Genomic DNA, 19,221 nt, shown 5'->3' on the forward strand with positions numbered 1-19,221 from the left:
AAGAAAAAACGACATTCTTTAACGGGTCGAAAAATTCCAAAATAATAGGTTTAGAAGGTGGTCGAGTAGATGATTCACTGACACTCACGTCCACCATCCATTAAAATAGAACCCGAAATCATTATTTAGTTTTATTATTTAATTTAAGTATTTTTTAAAAATATAATTAAACAAAAAATGAACGAAGCTGCGAGTGGTGGGAGAGCAGTGATATATTGGTTGTTAATTGATCTTAAGACGAGAAAGGATCCGAACATGATTTTTTAGTACTACAAATGTGTAGAAGTTTAGAAACTTGGACGCTCAGTACGGTATTTGTATAGCTTAGCGGAGAGACAATCAATCTTTACCAAAGTGAGTATAGCTCGGTTGTAATTATCATGGACTCTTTTCCTTGAGCTCGATGGTTCAAATTCTCGTTCTATAAAATAGTGGTTCAAAAATTCACAATCATTGCATGACCGTGAGAGTGTCAATAACTTGAATGTGGAGTTTACTTTTTAAGTCAAACTATATTGAAAAGGGAGTGTCTCAATTGACTGGGTCTTTTTATTTTGCCAGGGAAATATCATCCTGGCATAATTTAGGGGTATCTTAATTTATTTTTAAATATTATGTAGAATTACTTAAATACACTATAATGGTAAAAATAATAAAATAAACTATTTTAATCAATTTGTTTTAAAATTAATAGATTTTAAAATATTTTTATTTTAAAGGGTTTAATTTTATTCCCTTATTTATTATCTAAAGAAAATTAAGTTATTTTTATGATAATTAATATAACTAAATTTAGTTGAATTTGTAGTCCCTTACCATATTGCCACGTGGCATCTTTATTATTAAACTCTTTTTTTTTTTTATTTGGAAATCAATTTCAACATTTTCTCACTACTTATATTTATATTCTTTTCATTATTATTGCAAATTATTTTGCACATTTTAGAAATAAAACAAATAAGAATATTGGTTTGTTTCATTTTACTTGTTATATTTTATGTTTAATTTATATAATTATTGATAGTATATAGACGTATTAGAAAAAATATTTCACACCAGGTAGGAGTCGAACCTATGACTTTCCACTTAGGAGACAAACACTCTATCCACTGAGCTACAAGCATTTGATAAATTTAAAAATTAAGGTTATTTTAAAACAAAGTTTAAAAATATATTTTTTTAATAAAAATAATTTCAAGAGTATTTTTTTATAGAAACCTAAATTTATTTTTAATATATTTTTTTAAAGGATTTTATTGAAATTTTAGTGAAAAATTTCAAGGTATTTTCTATTATTTTAGCCTAATTTTTATTGGTCTTCATAGTTAATTAATTTAAAATGATTATAATGTGGATTTTATATTTAATTTATTAGTGACAAAATTTTTTTGTGAAGACGAATTGAACTAACTAATTTCATTCTATGAACTGATGAAAGTTCATGAATTGGATTCTTCACACCACCATTGTAATATCATCGTCATCTACAATCAAACTCCAATTCCATGGAAGAGCTCAGAATCGGGAAGAAGAATGGAAATTAGCGGTGATTCGAATCACGAAGGAGAGTCCATTTCGGGAAAAGTCATCGGAATTTCTTCAGGGTTCAGCTGTAATCGAAGGGCACAACGAAAATGCTGGAATCCTTCTCTGTCTCTCTTTTTCTCTCTCTCATTTCCATTTCTGGATCACATATACTTCCCCTTCATGCCTCCAATTCACTCTCTATTTTAGTTCTACGGTCATCCGGATTCTCAGCCTTCTTTCTTGAAATCCCTACGAATTCCTTTTCTTCGACATTGAATCAACATTCCAAATTTTCTCTTTACAACTCCTTTTTCGATGTTCGTTTTGATTCCGTTGCCGCGCTGTTGCTTGTTGATTTTCAACGATTTCGTGGTTGTTTCGAACTTGAGGCGGTGACATTTTGGATATCGAATAGTTTGTTTGGGCGACTTGTTTTTTGTGTTCTAGGGATGTTTTAGGGTTCTTGAGATTTCTGTTTGAGAAATGGATTCGGCGAGGAGTTGGTTCAATAAGCTTCAGCCGAGAGATAGGCCGAGAGGTTCTTCGAAGAAGAAGGACGATAGTATGGAAGGGAACGAGGATTGTACTGATAAAATGGATGGAGAAGCGCATTCGAATAGCACTAAGCAGAAGGCTGCTGCGGCAAAGCAGTACATCGAGAATCATTACAAGGAGCAAATGAAGAATCTGCAGGAGAGAAAGGAAAGGTACATCTATGGCTGCTCCTCTTTTTGTTTGTGTTCTAGAAATTAGAACAATTATGAAGTAGTAATGTTCAACCAAAGTTTTTGAAACTTGTTATGCATTCTTTAACTAATGTCTCTTAATGATTCTGGAAATGCCTAATTGGTTGAAGACACATTAGTCACTGGAATTTGCAGAAACACACCCTGATCCTTATTTCATTATAGACACCCTGGACTAGGCGAGCTTTTGTTAAGAAACATGAAAGAATATACAAGATCATATAAACAAACAAGCCACACACCTACAAAAAAGGCCTCCAATCCAAAAGTAGATGTTAAAAGTAGTGTTTCTCAAAGAATAATGCTCTACCTCTCTAGAAATCCTATTATTTTTTTCAATCCGAATGGCCATAAAACTATGAAAGAACAATTGTGCCAAAGAACTCTCCCTTTATCCCTAAGAGGAGGGGATAACACTACCTCCTCCATCATAGACCTAAAATTTCTGTTATGCACAAAAGAAACTCAAAATGAATCTAAGAAACGATCCCAATTGAACTGCACAAACTTGCAATTCTAGAACAAAGGATCAATATCCTCTAATTCTGAAATGCAACACTGTGGATCCAAAACACGAAGAAGAGTGTCTTTGAATACGATCCAAATTGTTGATTTTCGGGCAGGCTAAGACTTTGACCTTCTAAAAGAGAACACAGGGGCTTATGGGGAAGCAGAGGGAGAACACAGGGGCTTATGGGGAAGCAGAGGGAGAACACAAGGATTGGAAAGAAGTACAAGCCACAACCGTTGTAGGATTTGGGAGCCAAAACAGAGAGCGACAAAACCGAAGCCGTATGATGCAACTTCATTTGCATAATTGAGTCATTCAGATATGCATAATTGTTTTTGTTGTTTTTTCTTCATATGCATAATTGAGTCATTCAGATATGCGTACTGTCTACCTCTGGACTTTAGTACAGAAACTCTTCTGCTAACCTTGAAGAAAAGCTTGCTTACTCTTGAATTCTCTAGCACTATTCTCAAATTATTAATCATCCATCGTTCTTTATCATTCTTTATATTAATATAAAGTACACAATTTGTACATAATTAATAACAAGAGCTTTATTGTACTTTCTAGCCCTGATTTTTAACATACACGTGAAACTTCCAAGTTATAGGTTCTTATTTGAGTAGCTTCGAATGGGTATAAAGTTTTGTTGATATATATTTTACGGATGCAGACGAAATATATTGGAAAAGAAGTTGGCTGATGCTGATGTCTCTGAAGAAGATCAAAACAATTTACTCAAGTATTTAGAGAAGAAGGAAACTGAATATATGCGCCTCAAAAGGCACAAAATGGGTGTCAGTGATTTTGATTTACTAACAATTATTGGCAAAGGTGCTTTTGGGGAGGTATGTTTTACATTTTTTATGTATAAATTCTCTTTTCCACAGCTCTCAACCCCCCTGGCTCCCATTAAATGGAAATCATATCTGTTTTTGGATAGTTTCTGGTTGAAATTGTATACTCAATCTCTGTGACTACACTTTTGGGAACATACTCATAATCCTCGAGCTCAAGTTTGTTGTTTAACTAGTTAGATTAAACTACATTTTCAAATAGGTATTTGATTCCAAATGAAACAAAATGAAATGTTTGAATAACTAGAAAAACAAATGGGTCATAAAAGTCAAATTTTAACGAACAACTTGAGCTTATCATGTTCATGCCATGTGGAATAAACTACTGGATTTTGTCTGTATTTCTCGGGATTTTTTATTTATCTTTTATTCTTTAAAATATCTTCTTTTTGTTTTTTTTGTTTTGGTTTTTGTTTTGCCTTTTGTTTTATAACAAACAAAAGAAAAGAAACATATTGATGAAAGGATCGTACAAAAGGGGAGACGAGATATCCCTACAAAGTCAAAGGGTTACAAAAAGGAATCCCAATTGGCCGAAATATGAACAATATCATAATTATAAAAGTATTTAGAGAGAGAACACCAGACGGGGGATATGCGAAGAGTCTAATACACTCACATAACTCGTTGAGAACGCACACTTCGAAGACCCTCTGGTTTCTCTGTTCCACAGCTTCCAGAGAAATCCATAACAATATTAGACCACAGAAATCTTTCCTTATTCCTGAAGTGTGTTCCAAAAACCAGCTGAGACAAATACATCAAGTCTATCAGGCAAACACCAGGTCAACCTAAAAATATAGATAATGAATGGTGTTCCTTCTTGTTTCCAGTAAGTTAGAATAACAGTAGACTTTTGTAGCCAAAATTGAATGTAAAGTTTAAAATAGAAGTTGAAAATTTTGTAGGTACGAAATGGGAGGTGGATAAAATTTAGAGACAAAATTGAACGTCTAAAAGTTTAAGGAACTAACATGATCGACCATAGGATTGACCTTACAGACATTGGGGTATGTGAATGAGTACAAATTCAAACTTCCTGGTAACCGCCTACCTAACATATTAAAGTCCAATCTTGACAACGTACATAAACAAGCCTAGACCCTCACTTAAAAAATTAAAGGAGTAAAGTGAAAATGAATTAAAGTTTGGAATCCAAACTATTTTTAAACCATATTTGTTTGTGTAGTTACTATTTTGGGGGTAACTTCATAAGTTTATTATGTTCCTGATCTTGTAGGTTCGTGTATGTAGAGAGAAGACTTCAGGTCAGGTATATGCTATGAAAAAGCTTAAAAAATCAGAGATGCTTCGAAGGGGCCAGGTAATTTGTGGTGGCCTGCCCCATCTAGTATTCCAGAACTTATTATTCTGCATGCTTATGGGCAGTTTTGGAGATCTTTCAGGTGGAGCATGTGAGAGCTGAAAGAAATCTGCTTGCTGAAGTAGACAGCAATTGTATCGTGAAACTCTATTGTTCTTTTCAAGATGACGAGTTTCTTTATCTTATCATGGAGTACCTACCTGGTGGAGATATGATGACTTTATTGATGAGAAAGGATACTTTGACTGATGATGAAGCAAGGTTTTACGTTGGAGAGATAGTTTTGGCTGTTGAATCTATTCATAAGCACAATTACATTCATAGGTCTCTGGACTTTTATGCTCAGTGCATTAACTCTCTTGGATACTTATCATGAATTGTTCCTTTCAATTTTGAAATATAAGCTAACTCTGTTGTTTTGTATCACAGAGATATTAAGCCTGACAACTTGCTGCTTGATAAATTTGGGCACTTGAGACTCTCGGACTTTGGACTGTGCAAACCATTAGATTGCAGTACACTCAAAGAACAAGATCTTGATATAGGGAGTGTCCGTAATGAAGCTGGACAGAGTGATGAGCGTAATGCAGCTCCCCGTACTCAACAAGAGCAACTCCAACATTGGCAGAAGAATCGAAGAATGCTTGTACGCTTTCTCCCACCGAAGTTTGATTCTCTTATTTTTCTTTTTGATGACATATGTTAAAGTGAACCTATAGCTGTGAAGGGATTTGTTTCATGGTTGGCTGTTCGCTTATTCTAGTGCTCCGCTATTAAATGGGGTCTTAGGAAATTCCTTGTTACAGAACTTCATTTTCTTGGTTAAATATCTGAAATGGGGATTTAGACACAAGGAATTCTCTTATAACCATAGATTAGCTTTAACCCTTCTTTGGGAGGGGCCTCTCCTACCCCTAGGGTGTTTTTGTTACTCTCTCCTCAATCAGGTCAAGTTGATGGATCATTGAATTATTTTTTTTATAGAAAATCTACCTGATTGTTTAGGCGCACATGATTTCTTCTTTTACCTTATGGTATATTGGAATTCCAGGCTTATTCAACAGTTGGAACACCAGATTATATTGCTCCGGAGGTTTTGTTGAAGAAAGGTTATGGCATGGAATGTGACTGGTAATTCTAAACTATTATACATCTATTAAGGGTGAATATAATAGATCTTATGATAATGACCTTTTAATATCTCAACTGCGAAAGAGATGGAGGTTCTTTGGAGTGGCATCAATTTGTTTGCAATTTGATTTGCAACATTGTACTGGCACGACGCCTTTTGCTACCACCATAGCGACATTTTGGAGCAAATTTTGTAGGTAGTCTTTTACAATTTATGATTTTTTCCTTCCAAATATTAGGTGGTCACTTGGAGCTATTATGTATGAAATGCTTGTTGGCTACCCACCTTTTTACTCTGATGATCCAATGTCAACATGTCGGAAGGTAACTTTCCTCTTCAATTTTGAATTTTTATCCTCAATTTATATAATCTTTTGTAGCTTGCCTCCGTTCATATCTTGTGTCGCTTAATGTGAAGGGAAAAAAAAAAAAAAAAATTTAGATACTCCGTGAAGTCCTATGTAACTCATGAATTTTTTTTGCATTGTTATTCTTTCCAGATAGTGAACTGGAGAACTCATTTGGTGTTCCCTGATGAAGCAAAGCTATCTCCCTTGGCAAAAGATCTTATCAGCAAACTACTATGCAATGTTGACGAGAGGCTAGGGACAAATGGCGCGGATGACATTAAGGTGTTGTATGGTGTGTCCATTTCTTAATTTCTTTTGGTTTAATTAGAAAAAATTTAAATAATCTCAAGGTTCCTGCCTGCCAATTTATCATCTAGGTTCATCCGTGGTTTGAAGGTATTGAATGGGATAGGCTATATGAAATGGAAGCTGCATTTGTTCCCGAGGTTAAAGATGAGCTAGACACTCAAAATTTTGAAAAGTTTGAAGAGGTAGCATGATTTCCCACTATCTTTGGTTAATTTGTCAGAGCAAGTTGCTTTGCTCATTTTCTCATTTACTTTTTCTTCATATTTCTATATCTACAGTGTGACTTGCAAAGCAGTTCTTCATCTAAATCTGGTCCATGGAGAAAGGTAACACTAAGTATTAGTAATTCATATAGCGTTTCTTCTATTCATTCATATTGCGAGTTATTCTTTCACAAGGTAAGGTAAAGCCCTTATTTCCACTATGGTTTAGATAAGTAAATTCCTTTTCAAACAACCTTTGAAGAAGGTTCTACCAGTGTAAATTATCTAGCTTGCTTTTCATATTTATTTTTGTACATGTGCCATTTATAATCCCTAGATATTAGGTGACAAAAAATCCAAATAAACTCACATATACTAGTAACAGTAAATCTGAATACATTTCTAAATACTAGGTAACAATAAATCAAAATAAATATAATAATAAATCAAAATAAATATAACAATAAATCTAAATAAGTATATTAGGTAACAAGATAAATTAGTGAGGTCAAGGGATTACACAAATATATCCTCACTAACTTAAAAGAAGAATTACAGACAATTAAGATCATTCCTTCAACACCGATTGTTGAGATGATAATGTTTTAGTTATCTATTCTCAAAGCTCCCCAATTGATCGAACTTTAGATCATAGCCATCAAATGAATTATGGTTCCTAGCTAAGAAAATTGATAGAAAGTAGTTAAGTCCAAGGGTTTTATGCGTTGATTGAATAAGCTATTAATTTCCCCAATAAATAAATAAATAAATAAGCTTCGGTGGATTCAGAAAGATTGTTTTGCAGGAAGTGATGCAGAAGAAAGTAATAATAATAAGAGAGGCACGAGGAGGAGTTGGCTTCTAAATAAAAACTATATATATGAATGTATACATGCAACAAGTCAATAACAAAAGTGATCTTTGATTTCCTAAAATTCGTGACAAATTTCCATACCAAATATTGCTTTTTCCATCGTAAGATATTTTGATATGATCTTCCTAATTTACAATGTGTTCTTATTGTCATTCTCTGATTCCCTTCTTGATTTGTGTTGTATCAGATGCTCTCATCTAAGGACATCAACTTTGTTGGATATACTTACAAAAACTTCGAAATTGTCAATGATTATCAATTGCCTGGGATGGGTATGTCCTCTCACATTCGGTTCAGTATTTACTTTCTGGCTTAATAAGCAGATCTTTCCAACTTATCATTTTATGTTGATGTTCTTAGGACTCTAATTGTAACAAACCTCATAGTTTACAGGCGGTTTGTGCAATTTTTCCTTATATATGAGTCATTAGCACTCTTAGGGCCACACAGATTTCACCAAACATCCTACACTTCAATTTGAAAATGTTTTGAAGCAATCTCTCTATCTCTCTCTACCTTCACTATTTACACCTCAAGCATTTTTAAGATCACACATTTTTGCTCCAAGTTCTAGTTGGCATGTTCTGAAGAGGGAGATTACTCACGGAAATAATTGATTCTCTCTCTTAACGTGTAGCTGAATTGAAGAAAAAAAGCGGCAAACAAAAAAGACCGACAATCAAGTCAATCTTTGGTATGCACCAATATTTTCTTTTTTTTTTTTCACTCTATTCACTAAACTTATTACTAGATCGTCCCATTACAATGCTACCAGACTAATTTGAGTTACTGTTTCAAATAGATGGCGAAGAGGCAACAGATGCATCTGATACATCTAATTATGGTCAGTCCAGAGAAGGTAGCTTTTCAAACTCAATGACATCTCAACAGGATGAAGTTGAAGCAAGGAAACAGTCGATGTAACGTATCGGTTCTCTGCGTGTCATCAGATGAAACAGCAGGAGCTCTATTTCATTAACTAATCTCAATTGGACCTTATAGTATATATATAGGTAAAATGTTGGATGGTGCATTCCACATTGAAAGTGTTTGACAGACTTTGGTTTAACAGAAAATTAAACTCAAGCAAGATGGAGTTGGATTTTTGGTCTTTAACAATCTGAGCTTGGAGACGAGCCTTCGACTGTGGTAGCATTGTTCACAGGCAGGGGAATAACATATCTGATAAAGGTGAATAATAGATCTGAAGAAGGTGAATAAAAGATCTGGTTTGTTATTATTTTTCGTTCTTTCTTGTCTTCCTTTTTTCCCACATATAATTTTGGTGGGGTTTTCTCAACGATTTGTTGTACAAAATACACCAAACCAATAGCATATACACAAGTATTTCAGTGTATAGATAATACACAGCAAAAGCAATATGCTCCACTCTACTTGATTGTTTCATGGTCTATGAATCATCAGGCTAGTCTACAATCATAGTCTTTTACTTTGTCTTTGATTTGGTTAAATTTTGTCTCTCAACAGCCTTACCATTGCTAAATGTTAATTAATTTCTTATAACAAACTTGGAACTTCCATGAATAAAAATCAATTCCTTTAAGCAATAATATTCAGAACAAGTGATCAAGAGCTTAGAGGAAATGTGATTATTAAGTCATGGTGACCTCTTATTTAAGATTTAACATCCAATTCCTCATGTAACAATTTCTTTTAACACGTTGAAGACAAAATATTAATGAATGCATATTATAGAGAAAAAAAAAATTAAGCTAAGACCCAGTTTGATAATTATATGATTTTTTAGATTTTTTTTTTTTTTTTTTAAGTCAAGTCTATGAACACTACTTTCACCTACAAGTTTCCTTGTTTTATTATGTGTTATTATTTTAGAGCATAATGACTTTATATTTTAGTTTTAATTTTCTTTGCATATATTTTTACAAATTTGATTAGATTTTGGGGTATTCTTACTAATATTGCAAGATTTAAATTTTTTTTAATTTATAATTACAAAATTATAGTTTAAATTACGTCCAAAAATGTCCAAGCTCTATCATGAAATTACTTAACCTAGCCACGAAATGAAACAAAACAAACAAAAATATTCAAACTTAGTAACACAAAAATATTCAACTAAGAAAGAGCATCCAGCACAATTGGAATAATCAATGCTCACAAAGAATGAACTTTTTCCTAAACTCTATTATATTAAAAAAGTATTCAAGTGATAGAAACTTACCTTGAGCTAATAAACATGAAGGGGATGACAGCAAACAGAAGCACACGATTCAATCCTCCCTGGTTTTCAATCTTTCGATAACTGAACAAGTAAGCCTGTTGGTGATTGCACAGTTCGGAGGTAACCCGAGCCAATTAAATCCCGTATGTGAAATCTCATATCGAGCGAAGAAAAACGAAGACGCTTCTTCTGCAAAGATGTCATCATCATTTCTTTATATTTGGTACGTTTTAGCAAAGAAATGAGTTCCTTTCTACCCTGAATTCAGAAAAAGAAAAGAAAAGATAAGTCAGAATGCTCAATAGAACTCAAGAACACATTTTTTCGTCGAATTTTAAATCTTATTTCAAACTACCAAGCCATAAGTTCTAAAAGACAGAACTGTGTTCACTGCAGTTCTCCTTCCTTTCTCAATAAGAACCGTACGAGTCATTTTCCCAAATCTCAGAGGTTAAAAGCCAAGTTTGAAAACTCAGGAACTAATATGCTACCAAACTCAAATTTGAGGACCAAAAGTGTCATTTTTCCAGCCATATAAAATAAATAGCTATTGCAAAATCATTTCTCAGGTAAGTTATTTCAGATACCTGAGAAATGCCTTTCAGTACTGAACCAATACTTGGAATTGCAAACCAATACACGTTTGGATCAATAAGTTGGCGATTCTGGAAAGAGAGATACAAGTGAATATACACACTCAAACGCATATAACATGGTTGAAAACTACTAAGGAAGAAGCAAATCATGAACTTAGCCAAATAAAAAAAGACCAGCGGATCTGTACTCTTTTCCACATTCAAGGCAGTTAATAGTGAGATCTCAAGATTACTTACAAGGAGTCCAGCGTTGATCAAGAGGGAGATATCTTCATCTTTAACCTTTCCCCCACGAGATAAGAGAGTGCACTGCAGCAAGAAATTAACCAGTTAGTTTCCCTTTTCTAACCAGGGGAATATTTTGAGCCATCGAGTCCAAAAAATATTTTGGGCTTAGTTTTTGCGTCCTCACAGTTATTTGGGGATAACTCATTCACCTTTTTTGTTTGGGTTTCTTCAATAATACAAGTTAAAGTTCCCCACCAAAAAAACAAAGGATCGTGAAACACCTCCTCCCAATGAAGGCTTTTTCTTCTATTGAGAAAGCATTCAACTAGAAAGAGGAAACGAGAACTCCTTTGAGAAAGAAATCATTCGTACTTCCAGTTCTGCTGTCCTACTAGACTTCCATACCCAACAAATAACGTTCAAATCTCCACTAAGCCCCATATCACTGCAGAGACCTAAACAGTCCTGAAGTTCCTCCCATAACTCCTTCATACAGTTATGGGAAGCTGGCCTGTACAGCATAGTTAAGTATATGAACATATTTTCATCTCCAGTATGTTATGAAATTGAATATTTGAATGAATAATGCAACATCTAGCGTTGCATCATTCTATATATTTGCATAAATCTGATCATCTCCAACAAGCTATTGAAACAGCCCAAAGAATATAGCGTCTATAGGAAGTATAAATTTACTCACAAGCTCCTGATGTCCAATACTAGGTTCCAATTTGCAATCCAGAACATGCGTCTTAAACCACTGAAAAATTCCCGTGCCAAGTTGCATCCTTTCTTCAAATCTTGATATCACATGGTCAATCTGCATGTAAACAATTAATATAGAAAAGGAAAAAGAGAGAGAGAACTTGAAATCATGGCAGCAATAAATGCATCATTTAATAATAAATAAATTCACATGCTAGTGTCATAGAAATAAAATAAAAATAAATCCCTCAAAATTCTAATGAATAAGAAACATTTTATCACAAAATGGGAAAGGTAAAAAACCTGAAGGGGGAAGGTACTGTATCTATTCTCGTATGAAGGCAATAAGAAAAGGCACACCAATCGACAATCATGAAAAAGAAGGGTAATGAAAAAAACAAAGACGTGTCAAATTCATTAAGTCCTTAGCTTTATTCTCTTTCACAAATTCTATAATTTCGTTTTCAACAAATGTTCCCAACAGAAAGCTTTTGACACACCCGACCAAACGATAATCAATGCTTGAGCAAATTAAGAAGGCTGTAACATTTGGACCAAGACCAAGAGAAAGCCAAGGACCAATCAACCCCTCAAATGTCCACACACAGATTACAAGCAAGCAAATGTCCATGACGAAATACTGGGCTTCGGGGTATTATTTATATAGTTACACATTAAATAAAACCAACCTGCTTCAGATAGTCATCCAGAAACATTATTGCATGATCATCTTGTCCAGTATTCAGTTTGAATACACGCACTACTTTTTCTCGTTTTAGACACTGCATAAGACAAAATCTATGAACAAAGATCATCATAAATCAAATTCAAAATATTTTTCAAAAATTATAAAGTTGAGGTAAGAAAAGTACAATTGAGAATAATATTAAGAAAACAATCCTGCACAGCAACATTTGTAATAAGAACCCTACACAGAAACACAATCAGTCAAGAGGAACTGATTTAAGCACCTCAGTTGTCAGAAGTGTTTCAGAAAGACTTATAGCAAAGGCAGTTAAGTTATAAAGCATAGACACTTGTAAAATGGCCAAGTGTCAATGTTGGACACCAACAAATTCCAACAAGTCCTTCCGCGTATCCTGTTTTTATTATTATTTTTTTTAAACTTTCCAACATGAGAGGAAACATTGGAGACACATAAATTTCTTTCTCACTAATAATGACGATATGGGAGATGAAAGAACATGGAAAGGTTAAGTAGTGGCAGATCAATGCTTTGTGGTGCAAGTAGTGGCATATCAAGACAAGAATCTCTTAATAGACTAGCTGAAATCCATCGTTATTTTTTCACCGGAAAATGCACTTCTACAACATAAGAGAAGGACCCGGCCTGAGTTGAATGGACCATTGGCCAATTCACCATGGTAGGAGTTTCTTGACTATCAAAATACACAAAATTTTAAAGGCAAACATGCTTTGGAGTTGTTTAGCTAGAGCCCTATTTTGGTTTCTTCCTAAGGAAAGAAAATAAAAGGATTTTTTACGATATCTTATTATCTTTTGATTTTTCTGTATTAGTGTGATGGACTTTGCGTCTTGTGGTGTACTAACCACACACACACACAAAAAAAAAAAAAAAAGAAAGAAATGTTGTAATAATGGCCCTATAATGATTATAACATGTTGGAAGGAAATTCTTTTGTAGCTTGTTTGGGTTCCGTCTACCCCCAGCCTTATGCTTATTCTTCCTCTTTTGAATATATTTTCAGTTTCTCATCCATAAAAAGATATAAATTAAGAAATTTTATTTTAAAAAAATGCAAAGTTTGTGTTGCTCGAGCATTGTCTCACATGCACCAAAAACTAATCTTTCACTTTCCCGCGTTGCAGGTTAACTCTTGGAGAAAAACTTACAAACCTAGAAATTACAGGGTAGAAGAGAGGAAAGAAGTACAGACCTCTAGTTCCCTGTCTACTTCTGTTCGGTCTTTCAAAGTACTATACAACTGTGATTGCAAAATGAATGGCTGAATTGACACCTGAAAACAAGGAAAAGTAAATAGTATAATAAGAAATTTATGTTTTATGAGCTTGACTAGATTGATTTCTTTCAAACGAAGATGCAAATGCTCCATAGATTGCAAAGCAAGGCAGAAAACAGGGGACAAACCCAATTCATGAGGACGGACTAATAAATAACTAGTTATGTGCTGCACAATGACATGAACTTCTATTTTCCCATGTTCACCACTAATTAAGTTATTTTGATTCTGCCTTCAATAACTCTGCAAGTTCCACGGTGAAGATTACAATGAGAAGAATAATATAGAACATGCACACTACTGCAAGAACACTAAAGCAATGTTAATCCGAAAGAAAAATCCCTACTAATGCCCATATATCACAGAGTCTGCCTCTTCTTCGATGCAGGGGAAAAGACACTTGCGCCACAGCACCCATACGTCTTCAAAGATTCCTTCATTTGGGTATCTACCCGACTTCAGCTTGGAATTACTAAGTTTGTTTGAGGATTGAACTAGCGCCAAAAAAGGTCTTGGTTCTCTCCATCCAGTAGGTTCATGAACAACCGAAAAAGAATTTCCCACACGAAATTTCTCCTCAACTGGAAACCTTCAATGGCCGTCGAACATAGCCGAGGCTCTCATATCCGATACATGGCATTCTCTGGCAATAAATGACCCACTGACTATAATTATTTTGAATCACTCGGTTGAAAAAGTTGAATAGTCTCAATACACTCATATCTCTGGCTCTCAATTCTCAGCGTCTCCATGAAACGAACCATAAAACACTCAACCTAACCACGAAGACAAAAATCGAAGGAGATTAAAGAACACGAACCTTGTCGATGTTGGGAAACTGAACTCGCATCATACGAAGCGCCACCAAAGTATCGCTAAATGTAAGACAATCCTCTGCATTTAAAGTAAAAGTAACACACTTTATGAATCAATCAGTGTTTAGGCAAATGAAATGAAGGAAAGTGGTCAGACAGTACCTAGAGAGTCAATTTCAGAATTGTCATTGCCATTGCCATCGCCATCATCTTCAATTTCGGCCTCTCTTCGGCGTTTCCTTGCTTTAGATGATTCCGAAGAACTGTTCATTGGCGCGGAATTGGATCGATGCAGTAGCTTCTTCCACCTCAACTGTAACTGTGAGAAGGAATCTCTTCCCTCCAGTTTTGTTCCCTCCAGCTTAGCCCTAAAATTAATTTCAACTGAATTAAACCCGACTTACTCCTAATTTTCAAAATTAATTTTTTCTTCATTATTTATTTATATATATAATTTTATTTTATAATTATTTATTCCATCCGACCACTCTAATAAATTTTATATATGTTACCAACAAAAAAATTTTAATTAAACGAATTAACTCAAAAAAGTTTAAGGTTATGTTAAATTTATTACAGTAAAAAATAAAAATAATTATAAATTATGTTCGAGGAGGAAGCTTATCTGGTAGTATGCTACCGAACTGTTGTTTATATGATTAAGTTGGGTTTATTATTTAAAAAAATGTGAATAATTTAACACACGTAGAGAAGGAAGAGGCTCGTCCAGCAGTACGCCGCCCAGTCACTAACAAAGCGCCTCTCAATAATTTTTTTTCTTATACTTTATAATTAAAAAATAAAAAAATATTCGGCTAATTAATTGACCTATTAAATATATATTAGAATTTTATATTTAATAAAACTATAAAGTAATAATTTGGTATTTAATAAATTCGGTAATTTTAAAAATATTAAAGAATTAGATTAAATTTATAATTGAAGATAAAATATTTTGTCAGTGTTATTTTATTTTTATTAATTAATATTAAAAAGGGGGAAAATCCATGTATTGAGTAAAGGGTTTAATGAACTTGGCAGATTTTGATTTTTTTGGGTTTTAGGATCAGGTATGCATCAAGCTTCGCCAAGACATTCATCCACCTGCAAATTATCTTCTTGAAATGGCTTCCCTCTCTACCTGGTTCCGCTACATCGCCCACAAGCTCGAGTACTCCGTCTCTCTCAGTTGGAAGGTCTTTCACTTTCTCTCTCTAACCCTATTCTTCAATTTTATTTTTTTTTTTTTTATGGTTTTTGTTGAATTACTGTGTTTCGGCTTCATAAGTTGTTAGTTTTTTTTGATTATTCGAACATTATTGGAATTTCTTTAGAATAATCACATTTCTTGTACTGTTGTTTGTCGTCGGGCTTAGGAATTTTCGTTTTTGAAGTTTTAGATGTGCGTTCTTGGAATATCAATTCGCATTTCTTGATTTTATTGTTTTGGTTTTCGATCACTAATGAATCTTCTGGTTTTGTTCATTGTTTATGAGTTATTGACTGTCGATTTTCTGTTACAATTGATGTTTATCTTTACTAAAAAAAATTAAGTTGATTGGTGCATTATTACAATTCGGCATTCTTTACTGAAGAATTAGTAGAATGCTGTTTGTTTAACTGTTTCTTGAATGGCCACTTCTTCAATGTTAATTCTTGGTTTGTCGGTTTGATTTATGATTAACTCATGTTGTCATTTACCATTTACCTGTCGGGGGCGGGCAAATTAGCAAGGGCATTTAAAAACAAAAGATTAAAGCCCTATATGAATTTAAAATACTCATAGGTTAAATTCTTTCACATGATATCTAAAGAATGTTTAATTTTTTGTTAGTTGCAGCTTTCTCATGTTTACCGTCTCTCCATGTTGGTGTTCATTTCATAGGCTATATATATATTCACTGCCCTTTCTTGAGGGAGGTTTGGGATGAAGTTTTAATTGTGTTTTCGGCTAGATTTTGAATATTTCTCAAGGGGCATCATCTCTATATTGCTGCTAGGCTCTTTTTCAGAAGAAAACATAATTTATCTATTTCTTTTTAATAAAATTACTGCTTGGAAAATTAGATGAGTATTTCAAATGAAAAGAATAATTCTTCCGAGTTTTCTTCATATACTTGGTTTCTTGGCCTTCTGTTGTAGTCCTCTATATATATGTTTTTCTTTAATTAATCTCCTTTTTTAAAAAAAATTATTTTTCTTTTATTTTTTTCTTTTTCTGAATGAGTGTTCTTTTTAGCTTCTTTTAGAGATATAGTTCTAATGTTTGAGAAGTTTAAGCTGGCCAGGAATTTCTATGTTGAATGTGTGTAAGCTGCTGGAACTTGACACTTAAACCGTCTGCCAGGAAAAGCAAATGGTGCATAGCTAATGCCAGTTCCCAAAAATTCATATCGTACTTGATGGACCATCTTAGATCTTCTGATTTTTTTTTTTCTCTATTCTTATAAGAAATATTAAAATGATTTATCTCTCCACTCCTTCATGCATCTTCTATCTCTTCTGGATTTTCTTGTAGTTATTTTTCGGTTTCATTTTTGGTTGTTAGATAGGAAACTTTTGAACTCTAAGAAGCCATTTCAACCTTTCAACTATTTTATATAAACAATTACAAGAAGAATCTTTACTCTGATGCAGAACTATAAAGGAGGTCAAATTACTGACAAAGAAGTAGGTGATGCCGTTTGGAAGAATTTACTTCAGGGAAAGCTCACATACCTCCATTGGATTAAGGGAGAGGAGATGGCCCCAACTGTAGGTGTGGCAGGGGGAACGCTTCTCATACGCAAATTACCTGCTGCAGATCCAACGTAAACTTTGTCTTCCTCTTAGTATAAAAATATATATTCTCTTTTGCTGCAAGAACAGTTTCCTATTCTAGAGAGAACTGTTTATGCGTTTCGGAGTAGAAATTGGAATTTAGTCATTGAATAGTTCATATGCTCCTTATAACCTGTAATTTAGGTAGGATCCTACTTCAATTCTAGATTTTCTTAGCTTGTACTTTTTACCAACTCTCTTCTTTAATGGCAGAGATATTTGTTTCACAGGAGTGTTTTTGTTGGGGATGTCGTGGTGGTGAAGGAGCCAGAAAAACCAGAAAACTATCTTGTGAGAAGATTGGCTGCAGTTGAAGGGTATGAAATGCTGTCTACAGATGAAAAAGATAAGCCTTTCGTACTTGAGAAGGACCAGTGCTGGTTGTTGGCAGATAATGAGGAGTTGAAGCCGAAGGTATAATACAATGACGATCACCATAATTCTGCTGTAGATAGTTTTTTCCTCAGCATTTATATTGGTCTCTCTATGATGGTGGTATCTTTTTTCTCTAGGTCCATACCCTTTCGATTATCTTTTCACTTCATGCTATAAATATTTATTAAACTTTGCTCGTATTGTTAATTTTCAATCACGTTTTTTGGGTCTATTGTAATTTTAGCCCCTTTTTGTTGTGTCCTTTCATATTATTGCCGAAAACTATTTGGAGGTTTTTTTTTTGTGTGTGTGTGTGTAAACTTCCAAACATTCCATTTTAGTTTTATGAACTTTGCATAGAAAATAAAAAAAAACACTCGTCATTTTGAATTTATAGAAGTATTGATCATACATTTGGAATAATTTTTGGACCATGTTCTATGGAAAAAAACTGTTATTTTTTGGAAAAGAAGAAACGTATAAAAGATAGTTTTGAACTGCAGTTTCTAGGTGCCTGAAATATAGGAATGCATAAATGCAAATGCATCACATAAGTGGTTTAGGAAGGCAAAAATTGTATTGCTCTATCTCTTGTTTGTTATTTCCCAACCAGAAGGCTTATTTGTTAAAGACAAATTCGTCAAAATTTGGTTCAAATTGAACATGCATTCTATGGTTCTCTTTGCTGTGTTGTGTAATGATTTGATAAGTGTTGTAATCTTCATCACAAAACTAAATTTCCCCCCTTCCCTCTCATTTATAAGGAGGCGTACGACAGTCGAACATTTGGTCCAGTTACGATGTCAAACATTGTAGGCAGAGCCATATATTGCCTACGAACCGCTGTCGACCATGGCCCAGTGCAGAATAGGTTAGCTACTATTCACTGTGTATTCTGCTCTTTAAAAAAAAAAAAAAAATGTTCTTGGGACTAACTGAGTTGTGTTTGTTTTTACTAGTGATTTTAGCATGAAAAAGGATTCACCAATACTGGAAATCGAACTGGATGTCGATGAGATGGCGAAAAATCACAAGGCCTGAAAGAGAGTTTTATCTTGATTTGGACTTTGTATGTAATCAATATCTTTTGCCAATTTTTCCTTGCAGATGAAACCCAAAATTTTCAATGGATTTTGGGGATATTGAGTTGCATGCTTACTAAAGCATGAAAATGGTCGATAAACATCCATCAGATTTTCCCTATATTCAGGTGTACTTCTGTCTTTCTGAAAAAAGCAATAAGATGATTACTGATCTACTTGCCGGTTTGGTACTATAATACTTTATGGTTAAAATTGCAATATTTATTGAAAGTTTAGTACTATAAAAGTTCATAAAATCGCAACATTTAAAATTTAAGATGTAGTTTGATGAAATTGAAAGTATATAACAGTTTATAATGGTTTAATCTATACAGTAAAAATTTCAATCAAGATGAAGTGTGTTGATTTTTGTCTATGTTGTTTGTTACAACCTTGAGGTAATAGAGTTTTTCTTATTCTAAAAAAAAGTTTAAATTACAAGTATAGATTGACTTTTAGAGTTGTATCTAGTATGTCACATACCTACTATCTTTCGATAGGCGATAGGCGAAGAGTATCGTATTGACTTGATTTCTTACCGCAAGTATGCACTCAAAGATTT

General features: G+C 33.7%; 3 protein-coding genes across 10 annotated transcripts; 2 read left to right on the forward strand and 1 right to left on the reverse strand.

Annotated features, from left to right (window-relative positions):
- The first annotated feature begins 1,422 nt into the window (after positions 1-1,422).
- Positions 1,423-9,225, forward strand: LOC111488093 (serine/threonine-protein kinase tricorner-like). Of its 2 annotated transcripts, XM_023135727.1 has the most exons (13): positions 1,426-2,234; positions 3,458-3,632; positions 4,882-4,965; positions 5,048-5,289; positions 5,395-5,611; positions 6,017-6,096; positions 6,336-6,420; positions 6,597-6,728; positions 6,824-6,937; positions 7,034-7,081; positions 8,020-8,104; positions 8,470-8,526; positions 8,635-9,225. In XM_023135727.1, the coding sequence occupies exons 1-13, from the start codon at positions 2,011-2,013 to the stop codon at positions 8,754-8,756; spliced, it is 1,665 nt and encodes a 554-aa protein (XP_022991495.1). In that variant the 5' UTR covers positions 1,426-2,010; the 3' UTR covers positions 8,757-9,225. The 2 variants fall into 2 exon arrangements, with proteins under 2 accessions (XP_022991496.1, XP_022991495.1); XM_023135728.1 differs by lacking the exons at positions 8,020-8,104; positions 8,470-8,526; positions 8,635-9,225 and adding an exon at positions 7,164-7,495 and having other exon boundaries at positions 1,423-2,234; positions 7,034-7,133.
- On the reverse strand, positions 4,097-14,760 carry LOC111488094 (serine/threonine-protein kinase 19). 7 transcript variants are annotated; one of them, XR_002719160.1, is made up of 9 exons: positions 14,545-14,741; positions 14,388-14,461; positions 13,484-13,564; positions 12,254-12,346; positions 11,560-11,679; positions 10,869-10,940; positions 10,623-10,700; positions 10,037-10,293; positions 4,097-4,367 (listed from the first exon to the last, which is right to left on the reverse strand). XR_002719160.1 is itself a non-coding variant. In XM_023135730.1 (8 exons), exons 1-8 carry the CDS (start codon positions 14,651-14,653, stop codon positions 10,102-10,104), a joined length of 819 nt encoding a protein of 272 aa, XP_022991498.1. In that variant the 5' UTR covers positions 14,654-14,760; the 3' UTR covers positions 9,876-10,101. The 7 variants fall into 7 exon arrangements, 2 of the variants coding, with proteins under 2 accessions (XP_022991498.1, XP_022991497.1); XR_002719159.1 differs by having other exon boundaries at positions 4,097-4,434; XR_002719162.1 differs by having other exon boundaries at positions 4,097-4,388; positions 10,036-10,293.
- A 628-nt stretch (positions 14,761-15,388) lies between these two features.
- Positions 15,389-18,856, forward strand: LOC111487930 (mitochondrial inner membrane protease subunit 2-like). Its single transcript, XM_023135437.1, has 5 exons — positions 15,389-15,578; positions 17,020-17,192; positions 17,433-17,616; positions 18,342-18,448; positions 18,537-18,856. The coding sequence occupies exons 1-5, from the start codon at positions 15,507-15,509 to the stop codon at positions 18,616-18,618; spliced, it is 618 nt and encodes a 205-aa protein (XP_022991205.1). The 5' UTR covers positions 15,389-15,506; the 3' UTR covers positions 18,619-18,856.
- Positions 18,857-19,221: the final 365 nt, after the last annotated feature.

Source organism: Cucurbita maxima, unplaced genomic scaffold (assembly GCF_002738345.1).
Source record: "Cucurbita maxima cultivar Rimu unplaced genomic scaffold, Cmax_1.0 Cma_Scf00013, whole genome shotgun sequence".
In the NCBI taxonomy this organism is placed as follows: domain Eukaryota; kingdom Viridiplantae; phylum Streptophyta; class Magnoliopsida; order Cucurbitales; family Cucurbitaceae; genus Cucurbita; species Cucurbita maxima.

Excerpts from the sequence above, each read along its gene's own strand:
- LOC111488093 (XM_023135727.1), top strand. The coding sequence starts at position 2,011 with ATGGATTCGGCGAGGAGTTGGTTCAATAAGCTTCAGCCGAGAGATAGG. Across the intron at positions 5,290-5,394 it reads AAGCACAATTACATTCATAG|AGATATTAAGCCTGACAACT; the intron begins GTCTCTGGACTT and ends TTTGTATCACAG. Across the intron at positions 8,527-8,634 it reads GACAATCAAGTCAATCTTTG|ATGGCGAAGAGGCAACAGAT; the intron begins GTATGCACCAAT and ends TGTTTCAAATAG.
- LOC111488094 (XM_023135730.1), bottom strand. The coding sequence starts at position 14,653 with ATGAACAGTTCTTCGGAATCATCTAAAGCAAGGAAACGCCGAAGAGAG. Across the intron at positions 14,462-14,544 it reads TTCTGAAATTGACTCTCTAG|AGGATTGTCTTACATTTAGC; the intron begins GTACTGTCTGAC and ends CTTTAAATGCAG. Across the intron at positions 12,347-13,483 it reads AAGTAGACAGGGAACTAGAG|TGTCTAAAACGAGAAAAAGT; the intron begins GTCTGTACTTCT and ends TGTCTTATGCAG.
- LOC111487930 (XM_023135437.1), top strand. The coding sequence starts at position 15,507 with ATGGCTTCCCTCTCTACCTGGTTCCGCTACATCGCCCACAAGCTCGAG. Across the intron at positions 15,579-17,019 it reads CCGTCTCTCTCAGTTGGAAG|AACTATAAAGGAGGTCAAAT; the intron begins GTCTTTCACTTT and ends ACTCTGATGCAG. Across the intron at positions 17,617-18,341 it reads ATGAGGAGTTGAAGCCGAAG|GAGGCGTACGACAGTCGAAC; the intron begins GTATAATACAAT and ends CTCATTTATAAG.